General features: G+C 45.1%; 2 protein-coding genes across 2 annotated transcripts; both read left to right on the forward strand.

Annotated features, from left to right (window-relative positions):
* The first annotated feature begins 1,982 nt into the window (after positions 1 to 1,982).
* Positions 1,983 to 5,865, forward strand: LOC127002114 (uncharacterized). Its single transcript, XM_050867688.1, has 5 exons — positions 1,983 to 2,037; positions 2,431 to 2,606; positions 3,514 to 3,696; positions 5,188 to 5,309; positions 5,560 to 5,865. Exons 2-5 carry the CDS (start codon positions 2,492 to 2,494, stop codon positions 5,608 to 5,610), a joined length of 471 nt encoding a protein of 156 aa, XP_050723645.1. The 5' UTR covers positions 1,983 to 2,037; positions 2,431 to 2,491; the 3' UTR covers positions 5,611 to 5,865.
* Positions 5,866 to 10,994: 5,129 nt separating this feature from the next.
* Positions 10,995 to 13,452, forward strand: LOC127002115 (uncharacterized). The gene is made up of 4 exons (XM_050867689.1): positions 10,995 to 11,153; positions 11,878 to 12,063; positions 12,648 to 12,766; positions 13,208 to 13,452. Exons 1-4 carry the CDS (start codon positions 11,039 to 11,041, stop codon positions 13,244 to 13,246), a joined length of 459 nt encoding a protein of 152 aa, XP_050723646.1. The 5' UTR covers positions 10,995 to 11,038; the 3' UTR covers positions 13,247 to 13,452.
* Positions 13,453 to 13,871: the final 419 nt, after the last annotated feature.

Here is a 13,871-nt window from a genome sequence, read left to right on the forward strand (position 1 = left end):
TCACACTCACTGATAAACGTTTCTACTCTTTTTGAAGGTCACAATCACGTGGAGGGCATAATCTGACGAGGTGGTTTCAAGGGAAGAAGGCACCTGAATGATTAGATGCAAAGGTCATCTACCCCTTCAAGTGGTTTGCTCACACGACTCGAGTTCAAATGAGATACTGGACACGTGTTGGAATGGCTCGTAACCTTTGCACATATGTCGCTATTACAAACAATCATCGCGCCTTCACACTTGCGGGATCCCTTTTTAGTTACCCGACAGACCATGCAGGCAAAACGAGACGAATAAAAACCCTTAAACGGTAAATTGAAAAATGAGAAGAATGTATATTGAGGCGGTGAATCACTTACCATCAAACTTTTTTCCCCTCTTATATGAGTGGTCTGTTGGACGGCCCCGGACGGTAAGTGGCGCAGGTGAATTTTTTTTAAAGTGATTGCCGTGATATTTTACTCTTTGCTTGGCCCATGCTGCTGCCCCCTGGTGCTCCTCTTGACCGAAATGGCTGAAGTTAGGGTAGACTGAATATCTGGACAGCATGGTGGTAATCTTCGGACACTCGGCGATGGTTCAATATTGTTATCGTCTTGCGGTGGGAATCGAGCCCAGTTCCTCGGGGTCACCTTATCCGCGCGCTGACCACTCGGCCACCATCGCATTACAGAGATCTTAGGAGGCCATAGAGAGGTCAGAGAATAAATCTATATTGAAATAAAAATAATGATCACTAATAATGACAGAGCAATGAAACTGATGATAAGATGATGCACAGATTTCAGTTATAACTCTTTATGATGCGTAAACATGCTGTGATATTCCTTACTCTTTTGGCCCATCCTGCTGCTCCCTGGTCCTCCTCTTGACCGAAATGGCTTCTCGGTAGACTGAATATCTGGACAGCATGGTGGTAATCTTCGGACACTCTTGAATATTGTTATCGTCTTGCGGTAATCGAGCCCAGTTCCTCAGGGTCACCTTATCCGCCCTGACCACTCCCACCATCGCATTACAGAGATCTTAGGAGGCCATAGAGGTCAGAGAATAAATCTATATTGAAATAAAAATAATGATCACTAATAATGACAGAGCGATGAAACTGATGATAAGATGATGCACAGATTTCAGTTATAACTCTTTATGATGCGTAAACATGCTGTGCTTTCCTTCCCTTCTTTCCCTTCCTTTACCTCTCCCTTATCCTTCCCCTACCCTCATTTCCCTTCTCCTATCCTCCCTTTCCCTTCTCCTACCCTCCCTTTCCCTTCTCCTATCCTTCCCTATCCTTCTCCTACCCTCCCTTTCCCTTCTCCTACCCTCCCTTTCCCTTCTCCTATCCTTCCCTATCCTTCCCCTACCCTCATTTCCCTTCTCCTATCCTCCCTTTCCCTTTCCCTTCTCCTATCCTTCCCTATCCTTCCCCTACCCTCATTTCCCTTCTCCTATCCTCCCTTTCCCTTCTCCTACCCTCCCTTTCCCTTCTCCTATCCTTCCCTATCCTTCCCCAACCCTCATTTCCCTTCTCCTATCCTCCCTTTCCCTTGTCCTACCCTCCCTTTCCCTTCTCCTATCCTTCCCTATCCTTCCCCTACCCTCATTTCCCTTCTCCTACCTTCCCTTTCCTTCCTCTACCCTTCCCTATACCCCTTTCCTTTCCCTTCCCTCTCCTTCCCCTACCCTCCCTTTCCCTCCTCTACCCTTCCTTTCCCTTCTCTACCCTTCCCTACCCCTTTCCTTTCCCTTTCCTATCCTTCCCCTACCGTCCATTTTCCTCCTCAACCCTTCCTTAGCCTTTCCCTACCTTCCCTTTCCTTCCCCTATCCTTCCCCTGCCCTCCCTCCCATTCCCTTCCCCTCCCCTCTCTTTAGACTCACTTCCTGTCATTGTTCCCCCTTCCCCTTGCCCCTTCACCACCCTGTCCTCCCCTTCCTCCCTTTTATTTGTCCTCCTCCTCCCCCCCTTAGCTAGGGTATAAAACTCCCTTCCATTCACGGCCTCCCTTAGTACGATCACCTGCCTCCGACTCTACAGGTAAGAGAGAGAGAGAGAGAGAGAGAGAGAGAGAGAGAGAGAGAGAGAGAGAGAGAGAGAGAGAGAGAGAGAGAGAGAGAGAGAGAGAGAGAGAGAGAGAGAGAGAGAGAGAGAGAGAGAGAGAGAACTAACCCCCCCCCCCATATTTCTTCATTCAGAGAAATTTAGTCATCAAAACCACCAGAGTGTTACTAATGTTGCTATCACTACTACTACTACTACTACTACTACTACTACTACTACTACTACAACTATAAAGAAATCAACAAGAAAAAGAAAACAAAAACGCAACTCCAGTAAAAAGGGGATTCAAGAACAAGCAAAAAAAAAAATAAAGGAAAAAAGAAAAAGAAAAAATATGGATCTGCTTATTTTTCTGTTTTCCTTTTCCAGAGTTACTTTGACACACCACCACCACCACCACCACCTCCACGACCCTTTCCTGCTGGACAACATGAAGGTGCTGATCTGCTCTTCCCTGGTGCTGTCGGTGCTGCTGGTGCTGGTTACGGGGCAGGAACCAGAGCTAGATAGGGAAGCCTTCTGGAGGAGTTTCTTCGTTAACCAAAGTAAGTGAAAAAAAAAAAAGTGGAGCGGTATTAAAAAGTGTAAGGAAGGAAAGGCAGTGAAGGAGAGTGAGGGAAAGGAAAGGGAAGGTAACTGCATGGATGGAAAAGGATGGAAAGGGAAGGGAAAAGAAGGAAAGGAAAGTGAAGGATATTGATGAGAAAGAAATATAAGGAAAGGAAATTGAATGGGATGAAATGAAAAGGAAAGGAAGGGAAGGGAAGGGAAGGAATGTGAAGGGAAGGAAAGGGAAGAAGAGGAAATTGAATTGAATGGAATGTAAGGGAAGGAATGGGAAGGAAAGGGAAATGAATTGAAAGAAGGAAGGAATAAAGGGAAAGGAGGGAATTTGAAGGGAAGGAAAGGAAAGGAGAGGGAAGGACAAGGTAGCGAATGGAAAGAAAAAATGAGGGGAAGGAGAGGAAACTGAAGGGAAGGGAAGGGAAAGGAATGAAAGGAAATGGAAGGAAAGCGAAGGGAAGGCAGGTGAAGAGAAGGGAAGGAAAGGGAAGAGGAAAGTACGGTACACGTTTTTTTTAAGTTTTTGTATTGATTTTGTTAATATGGGCAAGTTCGAAGGAGAGGAAGGCGAGGAAGGGCTCACGAAGGCAGGTGAAGGAGGGGAAAGAGGAGGAGAGGGAAGGGGAAGGAATGGCACCTAAGAATTGTTTTTGTGTGTTTTATCGATTTTGAAGCCGATTAGTTCTTTAACCTTCCTCTTTCAATGTCACGTTTGCTATTACTACTACTACTACTACTACTACTACTACTACTACTACTGGTATCTGGTCTTCCTTGTCTTCAAATTTTCTTCGTTTTATCTTTGTCATCTTTTTTTACTACTACTACTACTACTACTACTACTACTATTATTACTACTGCTACTACTGTTTCTCGCCTCCACCACAGCCGCAGAGGTGTGTGAGGGCAGGGCTGAGCTGTGTCAAGCCAATAGCGCCCGATGCCTTAAACTGGCTGAGAGTGACAAGTACAAGGTGAAGAATGAAGAAACGGCAGCGGAGGCCAAGATGTTGTTCACCGAGTGTGCTAAACAGCTCTCCATCAAGGCTGACTTCTCCGACGTGACGCTCCGTAAGTGAATGAGTGCTAGTCGTCTTTTGGTTGGCTTTAGTGCAGGTTAATGAGAGCGAGTGATGCCGGGGGATGAGAATCTTTGCCGGAGCAGGATGGAGTGTACTATATTGTATTGTTTTTTGTTTATTCTTATTGCACGAAAAGTCTTAGCGCGCCGAACATAGCATCACACAGAGGGAGGAGTGGATTATGTGATTAGAACCTTTGCCGGAGAAGGATGGAGAGCAACAACATCAGACAGAGAGAGAGAGAGGATTGGATGATGGAATTAGAACCTTTGCCGGAGCAGGATGGAGTGCAACAACATCAGACAGAGAGAGAGGAGTGGATGATGGAATTAGAACCTTTGCCGGAGAAGGATGGAGAGCAACAACATCAGACAGAGAGAGAGGAATGGATGATGGAATTAGAACCTTTGCCGGAGAAGGATGGAGAGCAACAACATCAGACAGAGAGAGAGAGGAATGGATGATGGAATTAGAACCTTTGCCGGAGAAGGATGGAGAGCAACAACATCAGACAGAGAGAGAGAGGAATGGATGATGGAATTAGAACCTTTGCCGGAGAAGGATGGAGAGCAACAACATCAGACAGAGAGAGAGAGGAATGGATGATGGAATTAGAACCTTTGCCGGAGAAGGATGGAGAGCAACAACATCAGACAGAGAGAGAGAGGAATGGATGATGGAATTAGAACCTATGCCGGAGAAGGATGGAGAGCAACAACATCAGACAGAGAGAGAGGAATGGATGATGGAATTAGAACCTTTGCCGGAGAAGGATGGAGAGCAACAACATCAGACAGAGAGGGAGAGAGGAATGGATGATGGAATTAGAACCTTTGCCGGAGAAGGATGGAGAGCAACAACATCAGACAGAGAGAGAGAGGAATGGATGATGGAATTAGAACCTTTGCCGGAGAAGGATGGAGAGCAACAACATCAGACAGAGAGAGAGAGGAATGGATGATGGAATTAGAACCTATGCCGGAGAAGGATGGAGAGCAACAACATCAGACAGAGAGAGAGAGGAGTGGATGATGGAATTAGAACCTTTGCCGGAGAAGGATGGAGAGCAACAACATCAGACAGAGAGAGAGAGGAATGGATGATGGAATTAGAACCTTTGCCGGAGAAGGATGGAGTGCAACAACATCAGACAGAGAGGGAGAGAGGAGTGGATGATGGAATTAGAACCTTTGCCGGAGCAGGATGGAGAGCAACAACATCAGACAGAGAGAGAGAGAGGAGTGGATGATGGAATTAGAACCTTTGCCGGAGAAGGATGGAGAGCAACAACATCAGACAGAGAGAGAGAGAGGAGTGGATGATGGAATTAGAACCTTTGCCGGAGCAGGATGGAGTGCACTAACACCAGACAGAGGGAGAGAGAAGTAGATGATGGGATTAGAACCTTTGGACCAGGATGGAGTGCACTAACATCAGACAGAGGGAGAGAAGAACTTAGTCTCGTTTGTGTCGTCTACAGGGACCTTCGAAGAACTGTTCCCTCTGCCTGGCTACGGCTTCGACCTGCTGGGTATGCTCCTTCACTACGGCGTGCCCCAAGACAAGATCTCGCCCATGACTGCGTGTTCGGGGAGCTACATGGTGAGTATGTCTGCCTGATGCTACTGCTACTACTACTACTACTACTACTACTACTACTACTACTACTACTACTACTACTACTACTATCATCTTTTCGTCTTCCCTGTCTTAATTTTTCTTTGTTTTTACTTTCTTTATCTTCTAGTACAATTACTTCCACAACTACTACTACTACTACTACTACTACTACTACTACTACTGCTACTATTACTACTATCTTCTCATGCCTCTTCGTCCTCCCCCTTTTTAGCTCAACGATCTGAAGGAATGCCTGGTTTCAAAGGACGTCAACCAAGCCTGAGGAGCCTCCAGGACACATCTGTCGCCCTTAGAAGGACCTCCGAAGGATCTAGGAAAGGATACCCGACTGACCGAAGGATTTTGACTCGGAGCTAATTTCTTGTATTCTCGTTCACTTATTATATTTTTTTTTAGCATTTATTTGTTGTTGCTGCAAAGTTATTCTAGATTAATTTGACTCTTGATTAATTAAAAGTATCTCACTTGTTTGTTTGTTTGTTTTCAGTAATGAATTTGAAAATAAATGTAAAATGTCTGTTTTTGTTTTCTTCTTTTTTTTTACATGGAAGAAGATATACCCTGTGTGTGTGTGTGTGTGTGTGTGTGTGTGTGTGTGTGTGTGTGTGTGTGTGTGTGTGTGTGTGTGTGTGTGTGTTTCTCTGGTTAGTGTAGTACTTCATCTTGTTTCAGCAAAGGTTCTAATCATATTTCTCTACCAGGTTCTCTGTCTGACGTTAGTGTACTTTATCCTGCTCCAGCAAAGGTTCTAATTTCATCTCCCTACCTTGTTCTCTGTCTGGTGTTACTGCACTACATCCTGCCGGCAAAGGTTCTAAATTTCTTAAGCCTATTTGGTCGTAGGTCTGGTGTTAGTGTATTCATCCTGCACCGGTAAAGGTTCTAATTTCTTAACTTCATTTGGTTGTATGTCTGATGTTAGTGTATTCATCCTGCCCCGGTAAAGGTTTCAATTTCATCTCTTTACCTTGTTCTCTGCCCGCGGTTAGTGTATTTATCCTGCTCCGGTAAAGGTTCTAGTCTCATATCTTTGCCTGGTTCTCTGTCTGCTCTGACTTTCCCTAAAACTGGCGGGCTGCAAGAACATTCAACTAACTATAATCTATTCATTTGGGCAAGGCCACTCACGGCAGCTTCGTCCCAGCGACTCCACTTCCCCCTTCTGGCTGGATAGCTCCGAGAGGGATGATGTAACCTGCTTGTCATGTTAAGTATTCAACATAACATATAATGGTAAGTCGTAATAATAAAATGTTAAGCAGTCAACATAAAATGCATATCTAACACAAACTGCTAATTTCTGATCACACATAGAAATTAGCAGTTTGTGATGTGCATTTTATGTTGTCTACTTAACAGTTTATTATTACTATTACATTATCCCGCTCGGAGCTATCCAGCCAGAAGGGGCAAGTGGAGTCGCTGGGACTAAGCTGCCGTGAGTGGCCTTGCCCAAATGAATAGACTATAGGCAATCACTCACTCACTGTCCCTCCCTTCTTGGCATCACACTCGTTGACATGCCTCCGTAATTACAGACTTGGCCGGTGATCGTCGTTTTTACTAATAGGTGTAGGATTTCACTAAGAACCACCAACAAATTTCTCCTTGTATTATCTTTCTCTTGTTTTGAATTTATCCAGAGGTCGATCAAACTTTTAAAATTCTATCACACAACTGTTCCTTAAGAGCTACAAATAAATGTCTTGGTCATCGTACCTGTCTTTGCATTTCACATCACTAAGGAGTAAACCAAGCAGCGAACCTGTGTGTCTGTGTGCGTGTGTGTGTGTGTGTGTGTGTGTGTGTGTGTGTGTGTGTGTGTGTGTGTGTGTAAAGTAAGGGTGGGAGCATAAGCTTTAGTTGCGCGTGGCTGCGGTGCTCATCTCCGCTCCGTTGTCCTGGACTGAGACGGTTACCTTTCCCAGTTTTCCCCAAGTACCCATTTATCGACCGGCCCGAAAGGGAGGATGAACAGCTGGGTGACCAGTGAGCCGACTGCCCGGGCCTGATCCCGCGGGGTAGTTCCCACGCTGACCACCAGACCCCGGAGGCGTAGGAAGAGTAAGGAAAAAGAAGATACATTTATTTCTCGTGTGTTTCGTGACGCTCAGAGATAATGGGAAAGGATTATAGAGGTAAATTCAATGGTGTAAAACTCCATCCTCCTTCGGCAAAGGTTCTAATATCATCTTTTTCCATGGTTCTCTGCCTGCTCTGACTTTTCCCACAACTTACATGATATAAAAAAATCAACCTGGCAATCAGTTGGTCACTTTTCCTTCCTCTTCAGCACCACACGCGTTGAAAGGCCTCGTAAACCTCAGACCTGTCGCCGTTTGTCATCGTTCCCGCCCTCACACGCGCGGAATTGCCTCGTTACCCGTCAAAACAGGGAAGCAATTAAAGGAAATGACGATATTGAAGCGCTGAGTCACCATAGCAAACACCTGAGGCGCTTTGCAAAGGTTCTCGCCGGTGCTGTCCTGAAGACCAACTATCAACCCGAACTCTGGATAAACTCTCTGAAGACGATCAAAGATGAGCTCCGGGGGCAGCGTGAGCAAAGCATGAATAACACGTGGCTGCGCCAATATAGGCTGGAGTTGACCAGCAGGACCCGTCAAGAAACGCCGAACATCAGCAACCACCTACTACCTGACGGCAACCAGACGGCGTCCGTTCGCCATCCGGTAGCCGTTCACAAGTTAACCGTCATCTGTCGGCCACCGGTGTCAGTCCACCTGCCGTCCAGACGCAGCCCATTCGGTCATCGGACGGCAACCTTTTTACGATCGGCAGAGATCTGAGAGGTCGGCTGGAGGATTTTGGTGCAGCGCCAAACACCTCCAGCCGACCTTTTTGGTCGCACGGCGGACAGACACGCATGACAATCGTACGCACGACCATGTGAGACCTCCCGCGACCTCCAGGTCGGATATATATATATATATATATATATATATATATATATATATATATATATATATATATATATATATATATATATATATATATATATATATATATATATATATATATATATATATATATATATATATATATATATATATATATATATATATTTTTTCATTATTATATCTTTTTATATACTTGAACTATTTCCTTTTCTGTATATATATATATATATATATATATATATATATATATATATATATATATATATATATATATATATATATATATATATATATATATATATATATATATCATTGAGGTAGGAATACGTAGAGGCGGCGTGGGGATTAACCTTGGGAAGGTCAGAATGAGGCGGGCCACCAGACCTGACTCGACCAATATGGCGGACATGACAGCTGTTTGACAGATCCGCCTGGTTCCGCCTAGTCAGTGATTCATAAAAGCCATATAATAATCGAATGGTGTTGTAAGAGGAGAGGCATCGTGAGGAAGTTATTAGTAGTTACCTATATACTACAGCAAAACTCTCCTTATACACCCCAAAACTGCCTTTATGAAGAGTGAGACATCGCGAGAAAATCATCATGCGTTCTTGTATACCTCAGCAACACTCTCCCTATACACACAAACTTCCATTATAGAGAGGTGTGAGTCATCGCTTCCAAGTTGTGATCATGGGTTCTCATATCCTACAGCAATACTCTTATCTTGTATCCTGCCAGCCATGAAGTCTCCATCTCCGTCCTGTAAACATGAGTATTAGTATTACCAAATCATGTTTCATTTTCTGTCCCTTTCAAATTTATAAGAGGTGGGATAATTTGGAGGTTATATCGGGAGGAAAAGGGGAAGGCGGAGGAAAGGGGAGCAGCAGAAGAGGATTAGGAAGCGGAGAAGAAAACAAGAGAGACGGGGGAAGGAAGGAAAGGAAAGGGACGGGAAATAAAATAAAGAGAATGAGGGTGAAAAGGAAGGTAGATAATGAAGATACAATTACCATCATTATCATCATTATCTGCCTTATTTACTAGTATGATAAATTATAAATAAGGTAAACCCATTCCTTTTCATCCTCATTCTCTATTTTATTTCCTGTCCGTTCCTGTCTTCATCCTCCTCCTTCATCCTCCTCCCCCTTTCCTTCCCTTCCGTTCCCAAACCCATTCCTTCTCACCCTCATTCTCTCTATTTTATTTCCCGTCCGTTCCCGTCTCTTCATCCTCCTCCCCCTTTCCTTCCCTTCCTCTCCCAAACCCATTCCTTCTCACCCTCATTCTCTCTATTTTATTTCCCGTCCCTTCCCGTCTCTTCATCCTCCTCCCCCTTTCCTTCCCTTCCGTTCCCATACCCATTCCTTCTCACCCTCATTCTCTTTATTTTATTTCCCGTCCGTTCCCGTCTCTTCATCCTCCTCCGCCTTTCCTTCCCTTCCGTTCCCAAACCCATTCCTTCTCACCCTCATTCTCTCTATTTTATTTCCCGTCCGTTCCTTCCCTTCCGTTCCCATACCCATTCCTTCTCACCTCATTCTCTCTATTTTATTTCCCCCTTCCCGTCTCTTCCCACCCTCATTCTCTCTTTTTTTTTTTCCGTTTTCCGTCTCTTCATCTCTCCTCCCCTTCCTTCCCCTTACCTCATTCTCTTTATTTTATTTCCCGTCCGTTCCCGTCTCTTCATCCTCCTCCGCCTTTCCTTCCCTTCCGTTCCCAAACCCATTCCTTTTCATCCCCATTCTCTTTATTTTATTTCCCGTCCCTTCCCCTTCCTTCCTTCCTTTCCCCATCTCTCTTGTTTTCTTCTCCGCTTCCCCATCCTCTTCTGCTCCCCTTTCCTCCGCCTTCCTCTTATCCCCCCAATATAACCTCCAAATTATCCCAACTCTTATAAATTTCAAAGGGACAGAAAATGAAGCCTGACTTGGTAATGCTAATCCTCATGTTTACAGGACGGAGATGAGCATCGAGGCAACGCGTAACTCTAGCGTACTTTACTGCTTCTGTTTTCCTTCTCCCCTTTCCCCCGACATCAGTTAATCATCCTCTTCCTCCATTTTCCTTCATTTTCCTCCTCCTTCCTCCCCATGTCCCCCTTCAAACCCTTCTCTTAGCCAGGGTATAAAAACTCTCCACTAGGCGAGTCCTCCATCAGTCTCCTCACCTGCTTCTGACTCTACAGGTAAGTGAGAGAAAGAGATAGAGAGAGATGATCTAATTTCTCATTGCTATCTCCTCCATACAGACAGCAAATCTATCTATCATCGAAGTCCATGTAGAAGAGTGAGCCCAGAAAGGGTCTCCTCGTTTTCTTGTTTCAAATAGTTAGATAGATAGACAGAGAGAGAGATGGTCCATGTTCCCCTCACTACCTTCTCCATATAGACAACAAAGCTATCTGTCACTAAGGCCTGTGATAAGAGTAGGGTCAGTATCCCTAGACGCATCCATCTCTCACATCAACTATTGCCAATGCCCGAAATGGAGATCAATCGGGTTCTAATGAGCCTCTTCTCTTTGGTTCATGGTAAGTACAGAGTAACGGTCAAACTACCAAAAGGGTCACAAAACTACCCCTGGAAATGCCCAAAACTCCTACGAAAGCATTATCAACTATGTGTGTTTGGGCGCAGATGGCTTTAAAACAATGCCGCTTATGAGACCCCAAAAGATCTGCTCGTTAACTTATCTTCTTGTTTTCTTGTTCCAGAGTTGCCTTGAGACCACTACACCCACAACCCTTTCCTGCTATACAACATGAAGGTGCTGGTCTGCTCTTCCCTGGTGCTGGCGGTGCTGCTGGTGCTGGCGGCGGGAGACGAGCAAGGGGAAAACTGCGAGCCCTCGTTCTGGGGCATGCTAACTAGAAGGAGTGAGTGAATGAATATGGGATGGGAAGAGAGGGAAAAGATGGGTAGGAAAGGGATGGGAACGAAAGGGGAAGGATTGCACAAGAAAGGGAAGGGATGGCAAGTGAAGGGATTGCTCAAGAAAGGGAAGGGATGGCAAGTGAAGGGATTGCTCAAGAAAGGGAAGGGATGGCAAGTGAAGGGATTGCTCAAGAAAGGGAAGGGATGGCAAGTGAAGGGATTGCTCAAGAAAGGGAAGGGATGGCAAGTGAAGGGATTGCTCAAGAAAGGGAAGGGATGGCAAGTGAAGGGATTGCTCAAGAAAGGGAAGGGATGGCAAGTGAAGGGATTGCTCAAGAAAGGGAAGGTATGGCAAGTGAAGGGATTGCTCAAGAAAGGGAAGGGATGGCAAGTGAAGGGATGGCTCAAGAAAGGGAAGGGATGGCAAGTGAAGGGATTGCTCAAGAAAGAAAGGGATGGATAGGAAAAAGAAGGGAAGGAGAGGGAAACTTATTGCTTCCTCTTCCTTCTTCACATTTCCCATCCTTTTCCTTCCCTTTCTCTTTCCTTCCCTTTCCCTACCCTTTACTTTCTCCCTCTTCACCACCACCATCACTGTTGCCACCACCACCACCACCACCATCCCTAGTACTCCTCAAACTCCTACCACCATCACCACTATCACCACCAACATCACTAGTAGCAACTCCACCACAACTGCCTCTCTCTCTCTCCCTCCCGTCACAGTCCTTCATATGTGTCCCAGCGAAGACGTCCAGGCATGCCACGATAATTCAAACAAGTGCTTCGAGGAGTTGATGGCAAACAAGCTCATGGTGGAGTCCCAGGATGATGCAAACCAGGCGAAGGCGATAGTAATGAAGTGTGGAGGAGATCTGAACGTGGATGTTGACTTCTCTCCCCTCTCGATAAGTAAGTGGATGGTTGACTTCTCTCCCCTCTCGATAAGTAAGTGGATGGTTGACTCCTCTCCCCTCTCGATAAGTAAGTGGATGATTGACTTCTCTCCCCTCTCGATAAGTAAGTGGATGGTTGACTTCTCTCCCCTCTCGATAAGTAAGTGGATGGTTGACTCCTCTCCCCTCTCGATAAAGATGAGATGGCTCTCTCTTCCTCGATAAGTAAGTGGATGATTGACTTCTCTCCCCTCTCGATAAGTAAGTGGATGGTTGACTTCTCTCCCCTCTCGATAAGTAAGTGGATGGTTGACTCCTCTCCCCTCTCGATAAGTAAGTGGATGGTTGACTTCTCTCCCCTCTCGATAAGTAAGTGGATGGTTGACTCCTCTCCCCTCTCGATAAGTAAGTGGATGGTTGACTTCTCTCCCCTCTCGATAAGTAAGTGGATGGTTGACTCCCGCGTTAGTTCAGGGCACGGTTAAGACATTTTAGCTCCTTGCAAAATGAGTGATGCGCAGAGAAAGCTAAGCGCGATAAATTGAGTAGAGAGAAAAATGACGGGTTTGCGTGCATCGACTTTCCCCATGCCCTCCACAGAATGCTTCCAGAAGTTCCCGCTGACTTGCTTCGGCGTCAACGTCTGGAAGCTGCTCACGGATTACGAAGTGCCGGAGGACCAGGTCGCTTCGATGTACAAGTGTGTGCTATCTACCAGGGTGAGTATGTGAGGCGCTTGCTACTACTACTACTACTACTACTATACTACTGCTAATAATAATAATAATAATAATAACAATAAGAATTCTGCTACAAATAATAATAATGATAATAATAACAATATCGGTACCTCTTCTTCCTCGTCTTATTATATTCTTCTTTACCTTCTTGATCTTCTTTTACTACTTCTTCTACTACTACTTCTACTACTACACCTGCTACCACTACTACTACTACTACTACTACTGCTGCTACTACTACTACTACTACTACTACTACTACTGCTGCTACTACTACTACTACTACTACTACTACTACTACTACTGCTGCTACTACTACTACTACTACTACTAGTACTACTACTACTACTATTACCACTCCTACACTATGCTAGAGAACAAGTTTCGTTAATATATTCTCGTCCTTCCTCTCCCTCGCAGCTTGAGGCACTGGAGAAATGCTTGACCTCAACCAACTAAGCCTGTGGCGCCGCCAGCATTCATCAACCACCCTTAGAAGGACCCCCGACGGATCTCTGAAAGGATACCCGACTCACCGAAGAATTCCTCGGATGACTACGAGCTGATTTATCTTTCTGTTATTATTCTCTTGTTGCATTTATTCACTGATTGATTTCACTTTTAAAATTCTATTATAAAACTGTTCCTTAACCGAGTTGCAAATAAATGTCTTGAGCATCGTTTCTGTCTTTTCATTTCATATAATTACTTCTTAGAAACTCTGCGTGATCAGGTCGAGATCACTGATCGGGATCTGAATCTCATCTTGATTCGCCCTGCGAAAATAGAACGCCTTGGGGCAGATCAAATCACTGACAATGGCAGGGCAGGGCAGGGCAGGGCAGGGCAGGCCAGAGCAGGGCAGGGCAGGGCAGGGCAGGGCTCGTGGATAACGCGACTGGCCGTATTTCTCCATCACTTGTGTTGTTCATGACCACTCTACTCCATCTTTAGTGCCTACAAACACACATCTACAACATTATCTTATTACTTGCTCCTCACACATTTCGGGAGGCGCTTTGGTTTCTGGCCCCTTGGCGGCCGCCACTTTGATACTTGTTTCTGCTACAATGCCATTATAGTT

This window comes from Eriocheir sinensis, chromosome 22 (genome assembly GCF_024679095.1).
Source record: "Eriocheir sinensis breed Jianghai 21 chromosome 22, ASM2467909v1, whole genome shotgun sequence".
Lineage (NCBI taxonomy): Eukaryota > Metazoa > Arthropoda > Malacostraca > Decapoda > Varunidae > Eriocheir > Eriocheir sinensis.

Bases quoted from the DNA above. Each gene is read 5' to 3' on its own strand.
- LOC127002114 (XM_050867688.1), top strand. From the start codon at position 2,492: ATGAAGGTGCTGATCTGCTCTTCCCTGGTGCTGTCGGTGCTGCTGGTG. The intron at 2,607-3,513 runs GTAAGTGAAAAA...CCTCCACCACAG, and splicing joins GAGTTTCTTCGTTAACCAAA to CCGCAGAGGTGTGTGAGGGC. The intron at 5,310-5,559 runs GTGAGTATGTCT...CCCCCTTTTTAG, and splicing joins CGTGTTCGGGGAGCTACATG to CTCAACGATCTGAAGGAATG.
- LOC127002115 (XM_050867689.1), top strand. From the start codon at position 11,039: ATGAAGGTGCTGGTCTGCTCTTCCCTGGTGCTGGCGGTGCTGCTGGTG. The intron at 11,154-11,877 runs GTGAGTGAATGA...CTCCCGTCACAG, and splicing joins GGGCATGCTAACTAGAAGGA to TCCTTCATATGTGTCCCAGC. The intron at 12,064-12,647 runs GTAAGTGGATGG...TGCCCTCCACAG, and splicing joins CTTCTCTCCCCTCTCGATAA to AATGCTTCCAGAAGTTCCCG.